Below are 26,110 nucleotides of genomic sequence, written 5' to 3' on the forward strand. Positions count from 1 at the left end.
CACATTTACAAAGTCGGCCACTCCAACCATCAAATCTCTTCCCGCCACCCACAAAGTTCTGTGCAAACACGTCCCTCTGTAGGCTCCCTTGCTCCAAGAACCTTCAACACTTTCCACGGAGTTCGAGCAAAACCAACCACCAACCCCTGGCCCCTTCAATCAAAACGGAACCACCGTCGCGGCAGAGCTGGAGTAGATCCTCAGGCCCCCTTCCCCTGGAGCAGATTGTCTGGAACTCAAAGGCCAGTGGCAAGGTTGGTGGTGAGCCATCCTACCTTTTAGCATTTTGTTGTTGTGTTCATTGTGCTGTACCTTAGAGGTGAGAACCGAAGTTAGAGTCGGTGCGGTATGCCAAAAATAAAAGGAGGAAGGAGGATTTAATTAGTCAATTATCTCCTCAAGGCGTCAGGGAATGAAGGGGCAGCTAACGGCACCCATTTGCCCTCCTCCGCCACCTCCACCCAGAAAACGTAGAGTTCGTTTGGCGCAAGGTGCCGATTCAACCCCGACATAAATGCGTTCGACAGGTCGTCATGTCGTTGATGCTCCTCCTCCTCCTTCACAACACCTGGTATATTCAAAGCCATTCTCCTTGTCCTTCTTCTTCACAACCAACACAGATGACCTGACATATTCAAGCAAGTTGCGTGCAAATATGGTACTCGTGAAGGGAGGGGGACAAACAAGGAAAATAACAGGTTCAAAATACACACAGAAAAAAATTTAATCAAAATCACGGATCCTCATAATTTTATTCACATTCCATTGGTAATGTTGCAGCAACCCCCCCCGGGGGAAAGAAAAGGAAGGAAGGAAGAAAAATAAAAGAAACCTGTCCTCTTCAAATCACAAAAGCTAACATACATAGGTATAAATATCTAAAAGTCCGACGATAGCTTCGCCAGAAAACACAGAAGAAGAGGAATCCGTGCGGGGTACTGATTTGCGAATCATTTTCTGGCAAATATGGTTTGAATATCTGGCAACGACGTCCCAGTTCTGGAGCTGGCGGAGGTGGAAGACGATGCTGACGCTGAGGAGTGGCGTGGTTGCGGCATCGTTGTGGGGCAAAGCACTGTTTGGATGTCAATCTTCTTCTCTGAGCTCTTAGGAGTTGTTGAAGTACTTGCACCTGCCGGAGGATAACTGCTATTTGATCCAGACTCAGAATCATTAGGACGGGCGGCCATGATGATCACTACGACGATGAAGAAGGAATTTGCGAGCTGTATGGAGTTTGGTAATTTTTCGCTGAGTCTCCTCACTGGCCTTGTTAGGGCGTTTTATAGGCAAATGATATTACTGTGTTGTATGTGTATGTCCGAAACCATTTGTCGTGTGCAATTCACTTTATTAATTATCAGGAATAATTTCTTTAGGCCATGGATAATGTCCATGCATCACCGTGAAGATGAGGGTCATAGCGATAATGGGCAACGGATGGTGTGCAAGGGGTGGTTGGTGACAGTATAATAAAGGTTGGCGTGCCCTTCATTTCGTGTTTTCTATGAGTTTTGACCGACCGATTAACATCATGTACATTTTCTCTGCTCGAGAATATTTACGAGCGACCTCTCTATAGACTCATCCATTGTGTGCATTTTGAGTGTCGGATGTCAATAAGTTAAATGAGTTTCAACTTTCAAAGGAAATCTTCGTCACGCATATTATTTTGGCACGTAAATCGATTCGTATTAACGTCAGCGACCTTTCTATGGACTCGTCCTCACACCATTGTGTGCATTTTGAGTGCCGACCTTTCGTCAGCCGGCCCCACTTTTGTCTGAGTCCGCTGGGTTCACTACTGACAGAATGTTTCCCAGCCATATTGTTTCTGCAGAACCCAACCAATCTCTTAGCCCCAGCAAAATGAGAGCAGCCATGTGCGTGCCACATTTTATCAGGTGTCCCCAAAGAGTAAAAGAACGAGATTGACGACACGCGTTTTTCAAATTTGGACTTGGGATTTCCCACTCATATCAAACTTAAGGTCCTGATCAGAAAGAGAGAGGACAAACGTGAAGCCGACTTGTGACGTTTGTGACTTGTGGCCCGTGCGATGGCTTCTCCCCTTTTCCTTTTGTCCTTCTCTCTCTCTCTCTCCCCCAATCTTTGAAAGTTGCTGTCCCTTTACCCCCTCCCTCCTTCTTCCTTTCTATCTACTAATAAATAATTTTACACTGATAATAAATAGTGTAAAGCTATAAGTGTAAACCTAAGTCTATAAAAAAAACAAACAAAACCATCATTCTCTTGTTCCCCCAACCCCAAAAAAGAGCGAGAAAAAGTTCACTCTCTGTCTTCACATCAAAAACTCCCAAACTATTCGCCTCAATCTTCACCGTTTTCTGTTGCTTCCTTCTGTCACATCAGGACCCACTCTGCTTCCCTCTCCAGGCTGTTTCTGTAAAACCCAGCAAACTCTTTCGCAACGCGTCTGCATTCAGTGCTCATCACCTGATAAGTAATCTAGACCGTCCAGATCTAATCTATACGATCCAAATTAAATTATTTAAAAATATAAAAAATTATATTTTTAAAAAATGATAGTTAAAAAATTATCTTTATTTTTTATCCCATACCTATTAAAATAATTATTTAAAAAAAATTAAAATTAAAATTAAATCTGGACCATCCAGATCAGATCTGGACGGTCCAAATTTGATGAGCATTGGATGCTCATCAACACTGATGAGCAGCCAATGCAAATCCCCTCCGCAACAGTCTTCCTTCCCTGGGGCTTCATTCTCTTTCTTCTTTGACGATCCACGGTTCAACGGTTCGATCATTGTGCTGAGCCATCATCGTATCATGAGACTGGACCTTTTGTTTTCAATCTGTACTGCACCTTTTAAAGACAAACGAGGAATTATTATTTCTTTCACTAAAATTTATCATTTTATACTCTTTTATTTTTATTGAAGTTTTAAGTAATTATATTTATTCCTTAAACTTTATAGCAATTTTTCCTTATAATTTCTTCAATTGTTTTTAATTAAGGCTTGCATTACGACAGAATCTGTGTTGAAGTCAATTTTCAGCTACAACCCATGCATCGCAAAGGTCATCACGTCTTCAATTAAGTTCTATGTTTTTTTTTTTTAACATGCTCCCTCCAGTTTCTTTTATTAAAAAAGTTTAACAACTTCCCCACAGATTGACAGAATTAGTTGAAATTAGCTACTCTCATTATGTCTACATTTTCAATATTTTTTAAGTTATTCTTCCTCTATGAAATTTATTAAATCAGTGCAGCATTGCCCCGCTTCCAATTGTCAAAGGTAATCTGGAGAAAATAAATAATTAATGCCTCTAGCTAGAAATGAGTAAAACCTTTTATAAAGATAAGGCAAAAAAAGAAAAAAAGACTGAGTGTTTTTATAAAAATGACTATAGGGTGAATGCAATTATTGTGAAGCTGACATGATTCAGATTCCAGAGTCAATATCTGCCCGAGCAATGATATCCTTTCCCCTATCTTTTCTCCACCCCCCCCCCCGGCCTTTTTTTTCCGTTCTTTCATCTCTTTCCTCTTTCTATTTAGTCAAAATTTCAATTGTCGACATCCGACATTTTATAAAAGTTAAAATATTATTATAAGTTTAGGTAAAAAAACAAATAACTTTAAAATGTTAAAATCAGTTTACAACTATAAATTATTATTATAATAAATATAAAGCATATTTTTTCTATTCTTTTCACGTTGTGAATTGCTTAAATCAAATTCTAATATGTTAAGTTTATTTATATATTTTTTTAAGTAAAGTTGCACTATTACTTATTTTTTTTAAATGTGAAATCCGAACTTTTTCAGTAAAGAAAAAGGAAAGGAAGGATAGAGGAGAGAATGCCAGTCTTATCCATCAAATTATTCACTTGTCATGGCTAATGCCGCGGATTACTCTGACTGTGAAAAAAATATGTTTAGTGAAAGGTTAATACAATTTTTTGTTCCTTGAATTTGGTTTTATGTGGGTTTGGTTTTTTCAAATTTTAAATTACAGATCTTGGTCTCTTGAATTTATTTTATTCAAAACATTGGTACATGGATGACTCTAGTTCCTAGGATTTGCATAATCTATCAAACTTTGTGCGCATTTGCAGCCAATTCCGTTGAGTTTCACATCCAAAAAACTGAATCTATGTTGGGTGCTCCTTCCTATGCTTGCACGCATAACTTGTGTGCACATGCTTTGTCCCTGAGTCATCCAGGTATTCGTTGCCGATGTCTTGCTGCTTATGGTGATGCTGTTAGTGCCATAAAATGGTATTGATATTTTGTTATCGTGTCTCACCCCCTTACGGATTCAGCAGTACATCTGTATATCTAATATCACGCATTCAAACAGGGCAAGTAGGCTTGTGAGAGAACACCATGACGATTTAGCCCAATTTTTGCTGGGAACGGGTTATGCTACTGAAGCACTTCACTTGCCTGGAATATCTAAAAGGTATCATGCATGCTCAGAATTCGGACCTTATTTTACTGAATCACTTATTTGTCAAGTGTAATTTTTGTGTTAAAATGTTTAAAAAAATATTTTTCAGTTGAATAAGCATTGAAATCCTTATGTGAACGCATGGTTATATATATATATATATATATATGCACATATATCGCTCATGTGTGTGTGTGTATAAGTTCAATAAATTAAATGAGGTTCAAATGAAGTCTTCATCACACATATATATATTGGCATGTAAATCGATTCACATTAACATGAGCATCATTAACGAACTATAAAATTGATATATTCAGTTATAATTTATGAATAATATAGTTTGTTTTCTAAATTTCATGCAACAAGCACAGATCTACTCAGGTTTCAATAGTATTAATGTAACGTCTATATGTCCTCATGCACTGCATGCAATTTTTTCTATCGAGAGTTTGTGAGGTCACTTGTGACGTTAGTGACCTGCGGCCTGTTAATCGGAGCAGCAAGCAGCTAGTTAATTATGAACAATTAATAAACATAAATATATATACATATTTAAATCTTCAATAAAAGAAATCATACTGTTCTCGGACATATGCTGACGTGTTTCTTATTGTTTGTTGGTAGAACGCGTTGTCCTTAGTGTCCTTTTTAATAAAGGGGATGGCTGTACAATTTAGAAATCTTTCAGGAGAGCAATTTATCAATTTGTATACGTGCGGGTACACCCACGTACTCATGCCATGTAGTAAAAGATCAAGATTTATCAAATTTTGCAAATCCTGCAAAATCTAGTTGAAATTAAACAAGTGATTTTTACCGACATGATGGCAAGCACCAAACAAAAAATACCCCAATTTTAAAACCGGTTTTACATCGGGGCGTCAGATGAATCCGTGATGCAATTTATAATTTTTTTCAGCGTCGAATAGGTGCGTTTACTAGAAAGAACAACCTATCCGGGGTCGTCCCAATTTCCTGAGTCTCCTCACTGGCCTTGTTAGGGCGTTTTATAGGCAAATAATATTACTGTGTTGTATGTATAAGTCCAAAACCATTTGTCGTGTTCAATTCACTTTATTAATTATCAGGAATAATTTCTTTAGGCCATGGATAATGTCCATGCATGCATAGCGATAGCGGGTAACCGATGGTGTGTAAGGGGTGGTTGGTGACTCTATAAAGGTTGGCGTGTCCTTCAATTCATTTCATATTTTCTGTGAGTTTTGACCGACTGATTAACATCATGTACATTTTCTCTGGTCGAGAATATTTACGAGCGACCTTTCTATGGACTCATCCATTATGTACATTTTGAGTGTTGGATGTCAATAAATTAAATGAGTTTCCGAGGAAATCTTCATCACATATATTATTTTGGCATGTAAATCGATTCGTATTAACGTCAGCATGAACTATAAAATTGATAAAATCAGCTATACTTATAATTTATGAATAATATAGTTTATTTTATAAATTTCATGCAACATGCACGGAGTTTTTTATTTTTCCTTTTGATCGAGAATATTCACGAGCGACCTTTCTGTGGACTCGTCCTCCTACCATTGTGTACGTTTTGAGTGCCGACCTTTTGTCAGTCAGCCGCACTTTTGTCTGAGTCAGCTGGGTTTGCTACTGACCAAGGTAAAAAAAACCGGACCGGACCGGCCGGTTCGACCGAAAAAACCGGTGAACCGGTGGCTGGTCCGGTCCGGGAGGCCAAAAAAACCGGCCTGTAGTTGAACCGGTGCTAACCGGATCAAACCGGGCAACCCGCCGGTTTGATGGGTTGTCCGGTTTTGAATATATATATATTTTTTAATCCCCAATCCATGGAAACGACGTCGTTTGGATTGGAAATTTACAACAAAAAAAAATTGAAGACGGTCCGGTCCAAATCGAACGAGTGAAACGATCTCCCTCGCCCCTGCTTCAATTTCTCTCGCCGTCGCCTCCCTCCCCCAAATCGAAATCCCTAGCTGAATCAACGTCATTGTGCCGGAGTTTTCTCGCCATCGGAGGTCTCGGATCGTCGTGTCACGTCGTCGAGGTTGAACGTTGAAGCAGCCGGTGATCGTGGTTCAAGCTCAAATCTGCATCGCAGCCGCAGGTGGTCGCCTCCCATAGTCCCATCGTCGTTGCTTCTTCCCGGTGGCAGAATCATCGTCGGAGCTGCAGGTGCGTTCTTCGGTTTTTTTTTAGATATTAAATCATCACTCATCAGCGTGCTCTGTTCTTCGGTCAAGTGTTTTGTCATTTGTGCGTTCTTCGGTTTTTTTTTTCCGTCTGAATTAGTGAATTCTCAAGTAGCTAGGCTTAGATAAAATGAGATTTGTTTCCTTTTTCTAATGTAGAACAATATCGTGTATGATATAGATATAAGATCCGGGAGAGATTATTTGATTCGTTTGAATGATGATGTGCGTTCTTCGGTCGGTCATACAGCATACTGAATTACTGATTGATTCAATGATATTTGATTTACGGAAATAGCTTCTTTAAGTGCAAATTTGATCATACTGAATTTTGGCATGATGATATCTGGTAGCACATCTGAATATTGGCGTGATGCTTGTATGAAATATTGGCGTGATGCTTGATTATTTGAATTTGAATGATGATATCCGGTCAGCACATCTGAATATTGGCGTGATATCTGGTCAGCACATCTGAATTTTGGCATGAGGATTCGTTAATCCAAGTACTTAAAGTGCACATCTAAATATTATTTCATTTGAAATCTGAATTTATCAATTTGATCTTTGATTTTTAATCAGTGATGTTATATTATCCGAGCTAATCCCATAGCAATGAACCCCCAGAGCCAGATGTTTGATTTTTTTGATTTGTTATTTAGTAACAGTGATGGATATTTCAAGTAATCCAAGTTCAAGAAGTGACAATGTGACTCCTAATGCGGGATCTTCCACTCCTAATACTGAAACTTCCACTCCTACACCCACTTCTTCATTACGTACCAAAACTGATCCTGCATGGGCACATATTGCATACAAAAAAGAGGGGACACAGAATATATATACTTGTTTTTTCTGTGCTAATAGTTATAGAGGAGGTGGGATAAATAGGATGAATCAACATCTTGCTGGTATCACTGGTCAAATAGCTTCTTGTAAGAAAGTTCCACATGATGTACGGCATAGAATGTCAGAATCTTTGAAAGAATCTTCAAAAAAAAAAACTGTTGAAAACTTAGAAGAGGATGTTGAAGAAACCCATGTTGATCCACAAATTATCATGAGTACTTCGAAGAAGAGGAAAGCTAGTGGGAGTATGGACAATTATTTTGCTCCTAGGACAACCCCTGATTCCCAACCGGGTATTAAAAGTGCATTAGCAACTAAAGAAGCAAAACATAATGTGAAAATGTTGATTGCTGAATGGGCTATTGTGAACTGTATTCCGTTTAAAGCATTTGATTGCCCTTTATTTCAAAAAGATGTGGATGGAATTGCTTCAATTGGGCCTGGGTTTAAAGCCCCTAGTGCTTATGATTTCAAAACCAATTTATTGGGTGATTGGAAAAAAGAATGTCAGTTGCTGATTGATTGTCATCGAGCTAAATGGAAAAACAATGGCTGCACACTCATGGCTGATGGATGGACCGATGTTAGACAACGCACTTTGATAAATTTCTTAGTGTATTCTACACACGGTATGGTATTTGTGAAATCTGTTGATGCATCAGATCTAGTCAAAGATGCTAAAACTTTATTTACACTATTCTGTGAAGTCATTGAGTGGATTGGTCCTAAGAATATCGTTCATGTAGTGACTAACAATGCAGCCAACTATGTAGCATGTGGCAAATTGATTAAGGAAAAGTATAAAAGCATTTATTGGTCTCCTTGTGCTGCTCATTGTTTGAATCTTGTATTGAAAGACTTTTCCAGCATGCCTCATGTGTCGGACCTTGCGTCAAAGGCATCAAGAATAACCATCTTTGCATACAATCATATGGTTTTCTTATCCTGGCTGAGAAAAAGACCGAGCTGGAAAGAAATTGTGCGTCCTGGTGCCACAAGATTTGCTACTACATTTATTACATTGCATAGCATATATATGCACAAAAATGACTTGCAAGCTTTGGTTGTTGATAAGCATTTTGTGGACCACAAATTATCCAAGACCGAAGCAGGAAAATTTTTTAGTGCAATCATATTAGATAACCGGTTTTGGAATGACTGTTATGAAGTTGTAAAGATTGTATCTCCTTTGATAAAATTATTGCGAATTGTGGATTCAGATGAAAAACCTTCATTGCCTTATGTTTATGAGGGCATGCGAAGAGCAAAAATGACAATTAAGGAGATGTTTAAGAATAACAAGGAGATGTATAAGCCTTATACAAGAATTATCCAAGCTCGATGGGACAAGCATTTGAAAACCAATCTTCATGCAGCATCATACTTGTTAAACCCTGCAATCACATATGGTCCAGACTGTCCTAGCAAGTCAAAATTAATGATGGCTTTGATTGATGTGGTGGAGTCTTATTCAGATGAAGATGTTGATGGCTTTATGGTGATGAAACAAGCAACCACTTATCGTGAAGGCAAAGAATCTTTCAGTAGACCCTCATGTCAAAAAGCTGCACAAAAATTAGACCCTTGTAAGTGTTAATACTTTATAGTATTTTCATAGTTATTCACTAGTTCTTTATAATATTGTATGCTAAATGTATTTTATTATGCAGATGAGTGGTGGACATATTATGGTTGTTCAGTTCCAGAATTACAGCGCGTTGCAATGCGTATTCTTAGTCAAACTTCTGCTTCTTCTGGTTGTGAGAGGAATTGGAGCTTATTTGAGAGAATTCATACAAAAAGAAGAAACAGATTGGAACATAGCAGGCTGAATGATTTGGTTTTCACAAACTATAATTTGCGATTGAAGCATAGGTACTCTTAGAAATACTAAATGCTTTTAATCTTCTATTTTAATTGATTTATATTTAATTGAATTTTTATTTGTCATTGAAGGAATACATTGAAAAAAGAAAAAAATTATGATCCAATTGACTTTGAAAATATTGACATGGTGGACTTTTGGGTGACTGAAGAAGATCCCACCCCTGAGTTTGATGATAGAGATGTGGCTACAATTGAAAGTGTTCTTAACAATGAAGGCACTGCAAATTCAACAACTTTTGAGAGGGATAATGAAGGTATATATATATAATTAAGATTCTATTAGTATTCTTAGATGAATATATAACTATTTGCATAATGATTAATGTTGATTATTGTTTTATATAGGCGATGAAGATATGGACATTGCTGATCCTCCACCTTTGCACGATGATACTGTTACTCCTACTTTTCCTTGCCCAACTGATGATATCTTAGTCCATGCTCCTACCAATGATCTTAATGATGATTTTGATTTTGTATAGTGATGAAGATGTGAATTTTATTAATATTTGCTTGGTACAATTAAACCTTTAAACTACTTTTGTAACTTTCTATGTTTTTTTTTAGTGATTATTATTTATGAATTCAGTTCTATTTTAATATTGTGAATTAAATTATATTATTTTAATATGACCGGTCCGACCCCGGTCCGACCAGTGACTCTTGACCCACTGCCTTGACCGGTTTAGCTCCCGGTCCGGTTTTTTGTTCCTTGCTACTGACAAAATGTTTCCTATCCCATATTGTTTGTTCAGAACCCACCAATCTCTTCGCCCACGCAAAAGGAGAGCAGCCATGTCCATCCCATATTTTGGGCCTGTTTGGGTATCCCCAAACCGTGGTTTCAGAAGCACTTTTCCGCAAAACGAGATAATCTTCTCCACATATTTACTTCGTAATCCGTAAAAGCACTTCTGAAACTATGGTTTGGTTTCTATCCAAACACACCCTTTATCATATGTCCCCAAGGAGTGAAAGAAAGAGCGTGACGACGCGCGTTTTTTAGATTGGGACTCGAGATTTCCCTCTCATATCGAGAGTTTGTGAGGTCACTTGTGACGTTAGTGACCTGTGGCCTGTGGGATGTCTTCTCTCCTTTTCCTTTTGTCCTTTTCTCTTCGCTGCCTCTCTCCCTCTCTCTCTCACTCTCTTTTTCCCCAACCTTCGTAAGTTGCCGCCCCTTACCCCCTCCCTCCTTTTTCCATCTACCACTGATAATAAGCAGTTTATGAGAAGACAGAGGGACGGAGGGGAACGCGGCAGCAAAGCAGTGGCTATTGGAAGTTGAAAGTGGGGGGAAAAAAAGGGAACCACACAGCACCAGAATGACGCCCACAAACTGAGAAATGATACCAGAATAAAAATAATGTAAAGCTGTAAACTGTAAACCAAAGTCAATAAAAAAACAAAAAAACATCATTCTCTCCCCCCCCCCCAAAAAGAGAAAAAGAAAAAGTTCACTCTCTTCCTTCAAATCAAAACCTCCCAAACTATTCGCCTCAATCTTCACCGTTTTCTGGGGCTTCATTCCTGTCATATCAGGACCTACTGTTCCTCTCTCCCGGCTCTTTCTGCAAAACCCGCCACAAGCTCTGGTGCTTCGTTTTCTCTTTATCAGTACCCTGCAAACTCTCGTTCTCCTTCTTCAAATCAAAACCCCGCCACAGTGTCATTCACTTTCTTCAAAACCCACCAAACACTTCCGCGACAATCTTCCTTCTCGGGGGCTTTATTCTCTTTCTTCTTTGACGATCCACTGTTCAACAGTTCGATCAATGTGCCGAGCCATTATCGGATCATGAGTCTGCGCCTTTTGTTTTCAATTTGTACGGCACCTTTTAAAAGACAAACGAGGAATTATTATTTCTTCCCCTAAAATTTGTCATTATATATATACTCTTTTATTTTTATTGAAATTTTTAAGTAATTATATTTATTCCTTAACCTTTATAGCAATTTTCTCTTATAATTTCTTCAATTATTTTTAATTAAGGCTCGCATTGCGACATAATCTGTGTTGAATTCAATTTTCAACCCATGCATCGCAAAGGTCATCCTGTCTTCAGTTAAGTTCTGTCTTTATTTTTTTTAAACATATTCCCTCCAGCTGCTTTTATAAAAGAAGTTTAACATCTTCCACACAGATTAAACGAATTAGTTGAAATTAGCTACTCTCATTATGTCTATATTTTCAACATTTTGTAAGTTATTCTTCCTCTATGAAATTTATTAGATCAGTGCAGTATTGCCCCTCTTCCAATAGTCAAAGGTAATCTAAAGAAAATAAATAATTAATGCTTCCAGCGAGAAAATGAGTGAAACCTTTTATAAAGATAAGGACCAAAAAAAAAAACTCTGTAGAAGGTGTTTATAAAAAGGACCATAGGGGCAATGTAATTAAGTTGATTGCACTGAGTAAGATTCGCACGTACCTTTAATTTCTTTGTCGGGACATGTTTCAACTTGTCCAGAATGGCAGAGGATCTGCGGCAATGATGAGCATCACAATTATTGTGAAGCTGACATGATTCAGACTTCAGAGCCAATATCAGCTCCAAAAATAGTATCCTTTCCACTAGTTGAAAATTTTGTAAGTTATGAGAAATTGGATGAGTGATGGAATAGGGGGGGAGAGAGAGAGGCACGACCATGACAGAAGATGAGAGATGGGGAACAAATGTGTGATGCTATTGCCCACCTAACTAGAGTAACGAAAAAGACGAGTGAAAAAAAAACTAAAAAGAAGTCTGAACGGGCCAGATTGAATGGAAAAAAAGAATGGCTCAGATTCTGTTTTATTAAAGAAACGGTGAGCATGGGCTCAATGGGGAAGAAATGCAGAGAGGCAGTAAATGGAGACATTCCGTGCCGCCCTCCCCCCCCCCTCTCATCTCTTTCCTCTTTCTGTTCAGTCAAAATTTCAATAGTCGACATCTAACATTTTATAAAAGTTAAAATATTATAATAAGTTTAGATTAAAAAAAAACTTTAAAATGTTAAAATCAGTTTACAACTATAAATTGTTATTATTATTATAAATATGAAGCAGATTTTTTCTATTCTTTTCACGTTTTGAATTGTTTAAATCAAATTCTAATATGTTAAATTTATTTATATGTTTTTTAAGTAAAGTTGCAATATTATATATTTATTTTTTTTAAAATGTTAAATCCCAACTTTTTCAGTAAAGAAAAAGGAGAGGAAGGATAGAGGAGAGAATGCTGGTCTTGTCCATCAAATTATTCACTTGTCGTGGCTAATGCCACAAATCACTCTGATTGTGAAAAAAATATGTTTAACGAAAGGTTAATATAATTTTTTTGTTCCTTGAGTTTGGTTTTATCTGGGTTTTGATTCTTTCAAATTTTAAATTATAGGTTTTAGTCTCTCGATTTTATTTTATTTAAAACATTGGTAAATGGATGACCTAGTTCCAAGGATTTGCATAATCTATCAAATTTTGTTTGTATTTGCAGCTAATTCCGTTGAGTTTCACATCCAAATAACTGAATTTATGTGGGGTGCTCCTTTCTATGCTTGCACGCATCACTTGTATGCACAAAAATCCACTCTATTTTCTGCATCTATATTGATTTAGCTCGATTTTTGCTGGGTATGGGTTATGCTACGTACTGAAGCACTTCATTTGCCTGGAACATCTAAGAGGTATGATGCATGCATGCTCAGAATTCAGACCTTATTTTTCTGAATCACGCATTTGTCAAGTGTAATTTTTGTGTTAAAATATTTTAAAAAATATTTTTCAGTTGAATGAGCATTGCAATCCTTATGCGAACGCATGGTTATATATATCGCTCTTATATATATATATATATATATATAGGTTCAATAAATTAAATGAGGTTCAAATGAAATCTTCATCACACACACACACACACACACATATATATTGGCACGTAAATCGATTCGCATTAACATGAGCATGAACGTACTATAAAATTTTTGGCCAGCAACGAACTATAAAATTGATATATTCAGTTATAATTTATGAATAATATTGTTTATTAAATTTCATGCAACAAGCAACACATCTACTTACATTTCAATAGTATTAATGTAACGCGCGTCTATATGTCCTCATGCACTGCATACAATTTTTTCTATGTATTCTGCTAAAATATTTGTTTAAATTGTTTTATTTCCCATCATTTGGTGAAAGCATGATATAGTGTTTGTGAAGTTTAAATACTCCTTTCTCTATGCTCGTGCTCATGTGTCACTAGTCATCACAACCAGAGCACAAGAGAGAAGGAGTTAAATTTTTTCCGATGAGAAACACCAAAGCTAAAAAATAAAATGAAGCAACAGGATCATGGTTTGATTAATATAATGAAATCGGAGCAGATATTAAAGAATAGAACCATGGCGTTGGATTTGGCCTCTCCATGCAGAGGATCCTTCGACTTTATCACTAATTTGTAAGAGGAATCGACCTTGTCAGCCGGCCCCACTCCTTTTGTCCGAGATCCCCCAGGATCCCTATATTGTTTCTTCAAACTTCAAAGCCCACCAAACTCTTCGCCACAATCTTCAACTTTCTCCGGGGCTTCATTCCTGACTTATCAGAACCCCACTCTGTTTCTCTTCCCTGGAAACCCAAAACTCTCGCCTCTTTCTGCAAAACCGCCCCACACAAACTCTGGTGCTTCATGTTCTCTGTTATCAGCGAGAAATTCGGGAATTACCACTTAATCCATGTTCTGACCAATACAATTGCGCGCCAGCTGTTCGAAATATAATCCTAAGTGAAATCATTTTAATTAAAATATTGCCATAAATCTTTTCTGGAAAAACAGGCATCTTTAACCCCACAATCTTCTCTCTCTTCTATCATCCTTCAATCCCGTCTCCCCCTGCTTCGCCGCCGAAGTCGTCCCTCGCTTCAAGTTGCTTCTTCTTCTTCTTCTTCTTCTTTGCACCCCGTTGCGTTGTGCGTCACTCCCATATCATTCCCTGCTCTCAAAATCTGCATACTCGTTCTCAAAACACTTGGAATAGTATTTCTCGTGATGACCATTCTCATCAGCTTTGTCTGCAAGAGCTAAATGAAAAGAAGACAAGATTCAGACGACGAGCGACGGGATGCTAAGGTGAGCTCTACGAGTCCAGATCCATCACAAGCAATGCAAAAAGATGATGATGGCATCTTGCGCCAAAATCAGAAATTAAAAAGTTAAAATATATTAAATATAAAACGATTTTATGCTTTTCTTCATATAAGGTTCTTAATTTTTATTTATTTCTGTTCTGTTTTTTTAGGTCATGTATGTCTTTTCTTAGTTCTTGAAAACGGAGAAGAAAGGAGTGTGAAATTAAAATAGGGGGAGAGAGGGGTTCGGTGGTTAAAAAATCAGATTAGTGATTGAAGAGGGAGATGGCTGGGGAGCGAACTTTATGCCGTCGGTGAAGCAGGAGGAGACAGGACTGAACAATGATGAAGAGAGAGAATGCGTTGTTAAAAATGCCTACTTTTCAGCAAAGATTTATGACGATATTTTTCTTGAAATAATTAAATTTCGAACACCTGACGCAATTGCATTGGTCAGAGCAAAAGCGGTACTTTTGGAGTACCTAAGAATCCCTCCTTATCAGTGCCCAACAGACGTCCATATGTCAGGAATTTTATTTAGGGGGTTTTGTTTTTTGAACAAACTCATATATATATATATAGACACACGCGCGTGCACACAGGGGATTTTTGGGAATCTTGAAAAATATTTTAAAAAATATTTTTTTAAAAATGAAACAGACTGTATATTTATTTTATATATTATAAAAATACTTTTAAAATCATAATTTGATTTTCATCTAAACACCTTCATAAGAAAGTTGAACAACTTCCACACAGATTAAAGAATAATTAAGACTTTTCCTCAATAAAATTTATCAAATCAGTGCTGTGTTGCTCCTCTTTACATGGTCAAAGGTACTTAGAGAAAATAAATAATTAATGTTGGAAAATCACTATTTTTTTTATAAAAAAGAACTACATAAGAAATGATGTTTGGGTGAAAACAAAACTTTTTATTTAAAATATTTTTATGATGTAAGAAATAAATATGTAAAAAATTTATTTTAATTTATATAAAAGTATTTTTTTAAAAAACGTTTTTTTCAGTGATGCAAATATGCTCGGGCTATAAGCCTATTGCATCCATCCAAGACCTGCACACCTTTCTTTGTTTCAGGATACGTGTCAAATGTCAAAAGTTCCGAAGGTTGTCCGGCGTCACCAGAGAGGGGAAGAATTAGTGAAGCGCCAATGATGAGCAATGGAATCATTGTGAAGCTGTCATGATTCCCACTTCAAACCAGTATCTGCTCCAAAAAGACTATACTACTCTTTCTACTCTGTTTTTTTCACTGCTATTGAATCAAAATTTCACACAACTATAAATTACTACTACTACCTCCGACCTCCTCCGGTCCTAATTATAGACCCAGTTGACTTATTTGAGGAGATTAAGAAGTAAGTTAAGTTAGTTATTTGTAATAAATATGTGTTGTTATTCCTAAAACATCCTTGCTAATTAAGTATATTGGCTAGAACTATCATTATTAGAAGGATTATCTTGAAAAAAATGCATAAATATGAGAGACAAAATAGATTGGGGTCTTATAATTAGGATCAACAAAAAGTCAAACGGGGTCTTATAATAAGAACCGAATGTAGTATTATTATAAAGTAGATTTTTTCAATAAAATTATAATTTTTCAATTTATTTATGTATTTTTTGAAGTAAAATTTATAATAATATTTATTTTTATAGAATGTTAAAAGTTAAATATCCAATAGTTGTCAAAAGGGAAAGGGAGGGTAGAGAGAAGTGGAGGAGGGGAAAGATAGAGGGGAGAACACTGCTCTTGTCCGTCATATTATTCACCAGTCATGGCTAATGCGACGGATTACTGGAACTGAACTGCGAAAAATGTGTTTATAACTACAAAAGAATAGAATAGGGATTTTTTCAACAATAAATAGAATCGAGATTTATCATCACAAAAATATAATAGAGATTTGGGCCCTGGCCCAGCTCTGTACGGAAAAAGCAACGTACCAGACAGCGGATTACTAGCATGCACTGTACGAATTCACCCCCGGGCGGGGGCGACGTGTGTTTAGCCTGCCTGGGCCCAAAACACACATCCTAGCCGCACAAAAAACTCTTCTTTTGATCCCCCCCCCAAAAAAAAACAAAAACACACCCAAGCACTTTCAGGTGGTGAAGCATTCGCCGTCTGGGCTTCGAGTAAATCGTGATATTTCAAGTCGATTTGCCTCTGGGCTCAGGGGACTTTGTGATATTTCTCTCGTTAAATTCAACGATCGCTATATTAATATAAAATTTATAATCAAACGTGTTTTTTCCTTGTGATATAAAACGTGTTACTCCTCCGGTCCTAATTATAAGACCCAATTGACTTATTTGAGGAGATTAAGGAAGTAAGTTAAGTTGGTTATTTATAATAAATAAGTGTTGTCATTCCTAAAATATCCTTACTAATTAAGTATATTGGTTAAAACTATTATTATTAGAAGGATTATCTTGGAAAAAAATGCATAAATATAAGAGACAAAATGGATTGGGTCTTATAATTAGGACCAAATAAAAAGTCAAATTGGGTCTTATAATAAGGACCGGAGGAATATTTACAAATCACGAATAGTGTTAGTAGTCTCACACACTGTATACTTTATTAAAAAATGTCTAGTATTAATATAATCAATCTAATGAATATAGTATAACCATAATATCTCAGAATTAGCTGAAATTCCAGTTAATTGTAACGCAGCCATCCCCAAAAATTGGAATTGGAAATTCACCTGAAAAACAGTACAACCCATGTGACAGTTTAGGATCAAGCAGAAAAGACTCTCTTTTTTTTTTTTGGGGGGTAAGCGACTTAATTATTTTTTTAAATTAAATAGAGAGTTTCTATTTTATAAATTAAAAAAAATTAGGTGGGGAAGTTATTCCTCGGCATCAGGTACTTGTATTAACCTGGGGGGGGACTATAGTGTTAAATCAGAAACCAGGCGCCTGCAGCCAAATACATCTAATAGACCAGACAAGTATGAGACAAACTCTATACTACCGCTAGCACTATTTATAAGATACTCCTCCGGTCCTTAATATAAGACCCAATTGTTGAGTTGCATTTGGTCCTAAATATAAGACCAATTTATCATATTTATCAATTTTTTCTAAACTACCCTTATAGATACTCCCTGAACCATAATCAAATAGAAGAGGGAGATGAGATATTAAGAAAGATGATTATGGTGTCTTAGGAAAAATGTGTCACTTTTCTTATAATTAACTAATTTACCTAACTTCTTTAATCTAATCAAATTAGTTAAATGGGTCTTATATTAAGGACCAGAGGAGTATCATTCATAGATTACAACAATTTTTATAATTAGGACTGAAGATAATATATCATACATGCAATTGTGAAAAGCCTTGCATTGCAAGTCAAATCGAGGAAACAACTGAAATAATGCGAGTTTTTGAATGAACTCTGTTAATCGGAGCAGCAAGCAGCTAGTTAATTATGAACAATTAATAAACATAAATATATACATATTTAAATCTTCAATAAAAGAAATCATACTGTTCTCGGACATATGCTGACGTGTTTTCTTATTGTTTGTTGGTAGAACGCATTGTCCTTAGTTTTAGGAGTGTTCAAGGCCGGCCGTTCCAGTTCCGGTCTTATTGGAACGGGACGGATTCGTCCAAATTTTTCGGGACGGGATAAACCGGGACGGGACAAAAAAAGGACCGGGACGGGATGGGACACGGGACGGCGAATGGGGTCGTCCCGTCCCCGGTTCTTTTTTTTTTTTTTTTTATTTTTTTAATTTTTAATATATATCATTTTTTTCATATTTTTTTAAGATTTGATATTATTGTATGGAACTATAGATATATTTATTTAGAGTTTTATATTTGTTAATAATTTGAGATTATTGATTATTAAATTTTTAGCATTTTTATTGTGTTAAAAGCTTTTGTTTAGAGTTTTTAATGATTATTATATGTAATATTTTGAACTTTTGTTTAAGAGTGCCCAAACAAATAAAAAAAATAAAAAGATGGTTTTTTAATAAGGTTTAAACCCAAAAAATATAATTAAAAATTCAGATTTTATTAAAAAATTTAAAAAATTTTTAAAAAAAATTAAAAAATTTAAAAAAAATTACAAAATTTAAAAAAATTTAAAAAATTTAAAAAAAATGTTCGGGACGTCCCGGATCCGTCCTGTCCCGACTGGGACCGAGACAACCCCGGGACAGAAAATCTATCCCGTTACTATTCATCGGGACGGAACCGGGACGGGCCTGTCCCGGTCCCGATCCGTCCCGTGAACATCCCTAGTTAGTTTCCTTTTTAATAAAGGGGATGGCTGTACAATTTAGAAATCTTTCAGAGAGCAATTTATCAATTTGTATACTTGCGGGTACACCCACGTACTCATACCATGCATGTAGTAAAAGATCAAGATTTATCAAATTTTGCAAATCCTGCAAAATCTAGTTGAAATTAAACAAGTGATTTTTACCGACATGATGGCAAGCACCAAACAAAAAATACCCCAATTTTAAAACCGGTTTTACATCGGGGCGTCAGATGAATCCGTGATGCAATTTATAATTTTTTTCAGCGTCGATAGGTGCGTTTACTAGAAAGAACAACCGCCGGGGTCGTTATTTCCTCAGAAAGCAACAACCAGCCGCATTATTGTTCCATTAATGAGCAGTATTTCCTTATCCTCGCTGCAATATTTGCTTCCGCAGTTTCGAACATGACATTTCGATCCACAGAGTCTTCGGTTTTTTTTTTTTCCTGTTTCTGGTTTTGGCAGTCGATCTCGATCTCCCTCGGTTTTATGGGTTTTAGCTCGTCTTTTTTCGCTCTCCCCAGGCGTTTGCCGTCATCCTCCTCTGAATTCTTGTTTGAGTCTGTAAATGCCGTGTTAACAACTTCCTAATTGCTGATAGAGGATGGGGGAACCGGTTCCAATATACTACAGCATCGTCGCCTTTTTATGCACAAGCGGAGCCATTGCTCTGGCCATTCTGCACATTTACAAGCACCTCCTGAATTACACAGAACCTATTTATCAGCGATTCATTGTTCGTATAATTTTTGGTCCCGGTGAGTGGTTCAATGACAATGATTTCTCTGCCTTTGATCATTAACATCATCAATATTCATAATCTTATTTCTGCGGAGGGCAAACTGGCGTCATTGGAACTTCTAGAGCCCAGAACATGGTTTTATCCTGTTCGTGATCCATTATATAGGGCTCTGAAGTGGGAGCTTCTGAAGTTCCCTGACCGAAAGCTATGTTTACCTGAGCATTAAATTTGGTCATACCTCAAGGTGGTAGTTTTCAGATTTGTTTTTTTCCGTCAGCACAACTACCTTCTTTTTATGGTAAAATCAACACAATTACTTTACTATTGCATGCATTGTGCTAGTGCTTCCCAATGGTACTTTTCTTTAGTTCATTGATCCTTCCCATTCGTCTCCTTCTTTCATATCTTTATGCTCCGTAAAAAAATTTACCTTCCGGCTACATTGCTTGGCATTTTCTGACATTTCTTTCTCATTTAACTTTGACGTGCGTACTTTTTTTTTCCTTGTCAGGTTTATGCGTTAATGTCTTTCTTGTGCCTTGTTCTGCCTGACAGCTCAATCTATTTCAATTCTGTTCGGGAAGTGTAAGTTTATCTATATAGCTTTATACTTCGTATCTGTATTCTGTAATTATATCTGAGTACTTTGTTGCATGATTATGGTTATACGGATGGCACGTGTGCTTCTCTGTTGTTGGTTGTTTGACCTGCAGCTGGAAGTGACTTGTCTAAATCGGCATGCAACTTCTATACTATTATTCTACCTAAATATTGGAGCAACTATAATTCTGAAGCCATTGTCTGCGTCATATTATCCAGATATCCTTTTTTAGTTGCTACATTAATTTTATTGGTTTGATATTATACTCCTCGTAGTGTCCTAAAATCTTTGGACAAAAGTTCAGCCATAATCTTGTTAATCCGTTGGTTTTTCTTAGGTAATCTGAAGGCCCTTTTTTCTTTGGGGGGGGGGGGATGTTGGTTGTGTAGTTCTTTTTTGGCTCACATATTTGCAAGAGCGGATAAGCACTGCAGTGCATTCTATTCCTAGTCAGTGTCATTTCACTTTATCTAGCGGGACATCAACCTGTCTCTAATCTAAGATCACCCTGCCAAATGTTAATTTTCATTTCTAGTGGTTTTTGTTTTGACATTGTAACTGTAAATGGGTTAAGAAACAATTCTAGGTGTAGTTTCCATTTACTTACTAAGTTTTTCTTCTTTTTTCAGCTATGAAGCTTGGGTAATTTATAATTTCTTGACTTTGTGCCTGGAATGGGTTGGTGGTCCTGGAGCAGTGGTCCTAAGTTTGAGTGGCCGGATTCTGAAGCCATCATGGTATCTTATGACTTGTTGCTTACCTCCTATGCCACTGGATGGGTAGGTTTCCATTATCCTGATTTTTCTTTTGAAAAGCTTGTATGTTCAAATGATTTTTGTTAATTTCTTGAAAACTGCTCTCGCAAGTTCTGCTTGGAGATCTTGATTGACCAGTTTTCTGTAATTTGTTAAGATGATTTGTCGCGGGCGCACGCTCACATATATAAAATTTTTTTAGAAAAATGTAAACCTATACATTCCCGAGAAGCGAGATAATCCAATACAGATATGTGACTGGTGACAAGGCGGGCATGATTATGATATCTTATTTATTGATCATCTCTCATTTCTCTAACTGTCATTGCAGCCGTTTTATACGCAAATGCAAGCAAGGATGTTTGCAGTTTGTGATTTTGAAGCCACTCTTAGTTGCCATTACACTCATACTTTATGCAAAGGGGAAGTACAAAGATGGAAATTTCAGCCCAAGGCAATCATACCTGTACCTCACAATTATATATACCATCTCATACACAATGGCTCTCTATGCTCTTGTTTTGTTTTATGTGGCCTGCAAGGATCTGCTTCAGCCATTCAATCCAGTTCCCAAGTTTATCATAATAAAATCCGTTGTGTTTCTGACTTATTGGCAGGTAATTTTTACAGACCCTTTGATTTGGCGTTTCCTTTGTCAGAAAATCGTCAACTCTATCTCTGTGCTGATGTTGGGTAATCGTAGTGAAAAAGGATGGCTAATTGTTCATGAGGGAATAAAAAACAGGATGACTTATTTGATGTTGAGTGTCAAAATTTTTATGTTCTACCATTTACTGCCCAGAAGACTGGATGAGAGAATTTATAATGATAATGAGACTAGAAAATAAAACGCATAAGGACACCCCCAATTGTGCATGTCAACTTGCTAGGTTGTTGTTACATTTGTTGGAAATTTATTTATATCTTTATCTGGATATGTTTTGGTAACTGCCCAGGGGTTGCTATCTTGTTCATTCTATTTGAGAACTTGATGGCACTCTGTCAATGCTTGTAAATTATGCTTTCTTTAACTTGAGGTCTGAAGCAGGCTGACCCTTTTTTGTTCACATCTTAGGGTGTTTTGTTTTTCCTTGCTGCCAAGTCGGGATTCATTGAGAATGCAGATGAAGCTGCTCAACTACAAAATTTTATCATCTGTGTTGAAATGCTTGTTGCTGCTGTGGGGCATTTTTATGCATTTCCATACAAAGAATATGCCGGTGCTAATATTGGTGAATCCCGTGGGCTAACAGCTAGCATTGCTCATGCTCTAATGATAAATGACTTTTACCATGACACAGTACACCAGGTGAGTCCTTTTTTATTATGCTCTTGGGTATTGACATAGCTAACTACGACTGTGCATCAATCTAAATGCCTAGCTTGGCAGTAGCTTAGTTGGAAGAAATTTTGCCCTTAATTGTTTGCCTTGCTGTGCTGATACCACTTCTACTTTTGGCAGTTTGCACCGACGTATCATGATTATGTTCTCTATAACCATGGTGAGGGTGAAGAGGGAACAAGGAAGTATAGGTCACGGACTTTTGTCCCAATTGGCCCAGAGATGGACACTGTGAGAAGAAATAAGCATATGTTTGGAAACAAGGGGGAGGACGTGCAGCTCTCAAATCTCTCTTCTTCCAATACTAGCGTTTCCTCATATTCCGGACGTGCGTCTGATACAATGAAATCTTCCTTGCTTGTGGATATTTCAAACCCTGCATCTACGCCCTATGACATGACACTCATTGATTTGGATGAATCCAGTTACCCTGCAAAGGTTCCTGCAGCCGATAAAGCTGGTACTAGGTGACTCTGAGGTAGATTTAGAGCTCGCTTGGTGGGAAAAAATGTTGTAAGTAGATACTGCAGAAGATTGGGAGGTTTTCTAATCATTGCTTTTGTATAGGGAGAAAAGAAATATGAGCTGAGTTGTATTCTTATTTTTCATTTTGCATTCTGGTAATACATTTGAGCAAATCCCATGTCAACATTTACCTCAGTGTACCTTGAGTTGACAGCCATTAGTCGGCCTCAGCCAATCAAAACGGTTCCTGATTTTGAGCCTCATAATGTAACTAGTTATTTTGTCCTGTGTGCAAATTGTAGATACAGACCTTAGTCTTGCTTCAAATATGGTAACAGGAACAGAGCAAGTCAATCAGAATTATGTGATTGAATGTTTTTGCATTCACATTGAAGACTCCCGTTCCTGTTGAATTTCAAACAAGACATGCTATGATAAGGGGAGTAAGGGACAGTGGCAGGTAGAGATTGTTGAATAGTTGGTTATGCCATGTTTGGCAAGGGGGAACATGTAAAAGTTATGGAAGGAAAGATAATCACAAAATATAAGACATAAACAGTATTCATTATACTACATCTGATTCTTAATATAAGAACTAGTTGGCTAATTTGATTATATTAAAGGAATTAATTAAGTTATTTATAATAAATGTGTTTTTTTTAAAATATCTTTTGCTAGTCAAATATGTTAGCTAAAATTATCATTACTACAAAGACTATCTTGAGAAAGAATGGACAAATATGAGAAACAAAGTGGATTAAAGTTTTATATTTAAGGTTAAAATAAAAATTAAATTAACTTCTATATTAAAAATGGTATTTTTAATTTATACTATTAGACAATGTTTTTATTACTTCTAACTGTAAAAGCGTGAGCGGTTCCAAGAAAGCATGGTAAGAAAGGCTACTTCTTTAAAACTTCTTTAAATAATGTACTTCTACAAAAAAAAAAAAAAAAAGTACATGAAATTTGTTATGCAGGGTACCTTAGGCAATGCCATATACGTGTGATGTGTCATTTATTTATTAAATAAAGAATACTGAATCTAGCTAAGGATTTTTTAATCGGTGCATTCGTTTAAAGTACAAGATAATTTTAAATAATTGAATAAATGATGTTAAAACTACCATTGCTCTCTGTCAAGTGTCAACGGAGTAGTTTTGGCGCTTCCTTGCAAGTAGGCAAAAAGGTTAAAATCTGGCCGAATGGTAAGTGGGTTAATTGGGTCTTATGCGTAAGATTTCACCATGCACTAATGCAGCTATGTCATCGGCTAGAATTTCTGTTCTACATTATAATCTATTTCCATATTCAGAGGACTCGTTTTCTGATTTTTCCGTCTTATCCTACATCTGGTGAAGCATGCAGTGTACTAAATTAATTAGCCCGTCAAATGTGCGCTTTCTGAATTCGGAAGAAAGACCAAAATTCAGACCCACGCATGAATTTAATACTTGCACTTAAGAAAGAAAGAAGCAGAGAAACAGCAAGAATTAGTTGCACCAGTCCGAGAAATCCCCTGTCTTGATTGGTAAGAAACTGAAGAATCCAGCAAAAACTAAGTTCAGGCTGCTTTATCTAACTCTCTGAACAAGTTCAACACAGCTTTATCCTCTGCCGCGATTGCTTATGAAGCTTAACTTGTTGGGTACTTGCAGTTCACAAAACCCTTTTAATAATAATTGATTGGTTTTTGCGTTTATCTCATGGGTCACTCTCGTGGTCGTCATCAAACATGTTGTATATTGTTGCCATTACTTGGATTTTTTGGATGACGCTGTCATTGAGTGCCAGTGGAACCAACCATTTATTGGTGCACGTTACGCCATGTTTGACATGCATTTTGTGCCCCACAGTGTTGGGACCTGGGAGATGAGGACGGCCCTGATTTAATATTTGAGCTACCAAACAGTCCCTGAGCAGCGCCAGTGGGCACAACCCGTGCTTCAATTTTGTAAGCCCACGCATTGGGGTCAAAATTGTTTGCATGAAACTCAGAAAGTTTTATCTCAAGTGACCGATGCTTTAGTTTGATCAAATATTATATTACTTCTACAAAGTCGTTGTATCTAACAACATGATTTATTATTAAATTTTAATAGATTTGTTCTTAATTTAGAGAAATCTAATATCAATTAATTTTTTTAATTTTTTGTTGCCGAAAATGCATGGCATGAACTTTAAAAACTAATCAATTCACGTCATATGAATAGCGTTTGGCTATACATTACATATATTGATATCATTATTTGTTAAAAAATAATTATGTTTTTTAAATTTTAAAATACAAATGTTTAAATGTGATTTTCTCATGAAATTTCAAGACAGTTACTGATAAAAAGATAAGATAGCTTCATAGAATACAGCTACAACTATAAAGTCCTGAACACACGCATTTAATTTTCTTATACCTACGGCTAAAAAAATTTACTATTCTGAATTTTGTCGACGAATCCAATCATGATTTTGTGACCAAAGAGATATTTTGCTGGGGAAAAAAAAAGAGAACTTACCCCATCATCATGTGCGCGCGAGTCCTAAAATCAATGCCCAAGTGTAGTTTATAAGAGAAGAAGGCGAAGAAGGGGTAAGTCGTCTTCATCTTCAGTGTGTGCGGCGGCGCACGGCGCAAAGTGCAACCAAAGCAAAGCAACGCAAATTCAGGTGCTCGCAACTTTTCCAGTTGAGAGTTCATCCCCCAATCCCTTCTCTCTCCCAAGTTTATCTCTGCAAGCAACCCTTCCTTCCTCTATTTAATGGCTCCGCCTCCTCCTCTTTTGCTCTAACAACCACCTCCTAATTCCATATTTTCTCCTCATCAGGCACCATGCTTCTGATACAGAACCGTCTCAGTGAGAATCAACAAGTCATGGGTGCGAACCCAATATTCAGAAGCGACTCTTTTGGACATTACTATCCTGAGATGAACCACAACTATTATACCCTCATGGAAAAGAGGCAGCTTTTTCTGAGAAGCTATCAGTTCTCTCGAAAGCAGAGTCTTCCAGAGAGAATCAAGAGGTCTTTTGTGCGTGTCAAGAAAGTTGTGTGGCTAAAGCTTCGATCTGCTCTTAGACTTAGAAGGCTGGTGTGTTCAAGGATCAAATGCAGCTTCTATTACCGCAGGAGAAGATTCTTCCGCCTAGTCAATGCCTACAACAGCAAAAACGATGTTTCCTGCTTCTGGTAGACCTGTTCATTAGAGTTTTACACTTCGTCTTCCTCGTAATTGCTAGTGCTTTTTCTTTGGCGTACATATTGATTTGTGATTCAGATCACAACCTCTGATTATGACTACCCTTCATTGATCGCAAATGGGGTGCTCTGTGTTATTATTTTTGGTTCTTTCATTTTCTTGTTCGCGCACTATTAGCTGTTAGTGGTGAAATGGAAGAGACGTGCTTGCAAA

General features: G+C 36.9%; 2 protein-coding genes and 1 pseudogene across 3 annotated transcripts; all 3 read left to right on the forward strand.

The window, feature by feature from the left end:
- The first annotated feature begins 1,215 nt into the window (after positions 1–1,215).
- On the forward strand, positions 1,216–26,110 carry LOC114735826 (uncharacterized). Of its 2 annotated transcripts, none has more exons than XM_028923585.1 (3): positions 1,216–1,228; positions 2,120–2,124; positions 25,366–26,110. In XM_028923585.1, exon 3 carries the CDS (start codon positions 25,529–25,531, stop codon positions 25,889–25,891), a length of 363 nt encoding a protein of 120 aa, XP_028779418.1. In that variant the 5' UTR covers positions 1,216–1,228; positions 2,120–2,124; positions 25,366–25,528; the 3' UTR covers positions 25,892–26,110. The 2 variants fall into 2 exon arrangements, with proteins under 2 accessions (XP_028779418.1, XP_028779417.1); XM_028923584.1 differs by lacking the exon at positions 2,120–2,124 and adding an exon at positions 17,547–17,555.
- LOC114735816 (uncharacterized) lies at positions 7,305–9,852 on the forward strand. Its single transcript, XM_028923569.1, has 4 exons — positions 7,305–9,069; positions 9,154–9,358; positions 9,440–9,624; positions 9,716–9,852. The coding sequence occupies exons 1-4, from the start codon at positions 7,305–7,307 to the stop codon at positions 9,850–9,852; spliced, it is 2,292 nt and encodes a 763-aa protein (XP_028779402.1).
- On the forward strand, positions 19,272–23,088 carry LOC114735827 (transmembrane protein 184A-like; annotated as a pseudogene).

The sequence above is a fragment of the Neltuma alba genome, unplaced genomic scaffold (genome assembly GCF_004799145.2).
Source record: "Neltuma alba isolate B1F8T4 unplaced genomic scaffold, ASM479914v2 tig00013256_pilon, whole genome shotgun sequence".
Taxonomy (NCBI): Eukaryota; Viridiplantae; Streptophyta; class Magnoliopsida; order Fabales; family Fabaceae; genus Neltuma; species Neltuma alba.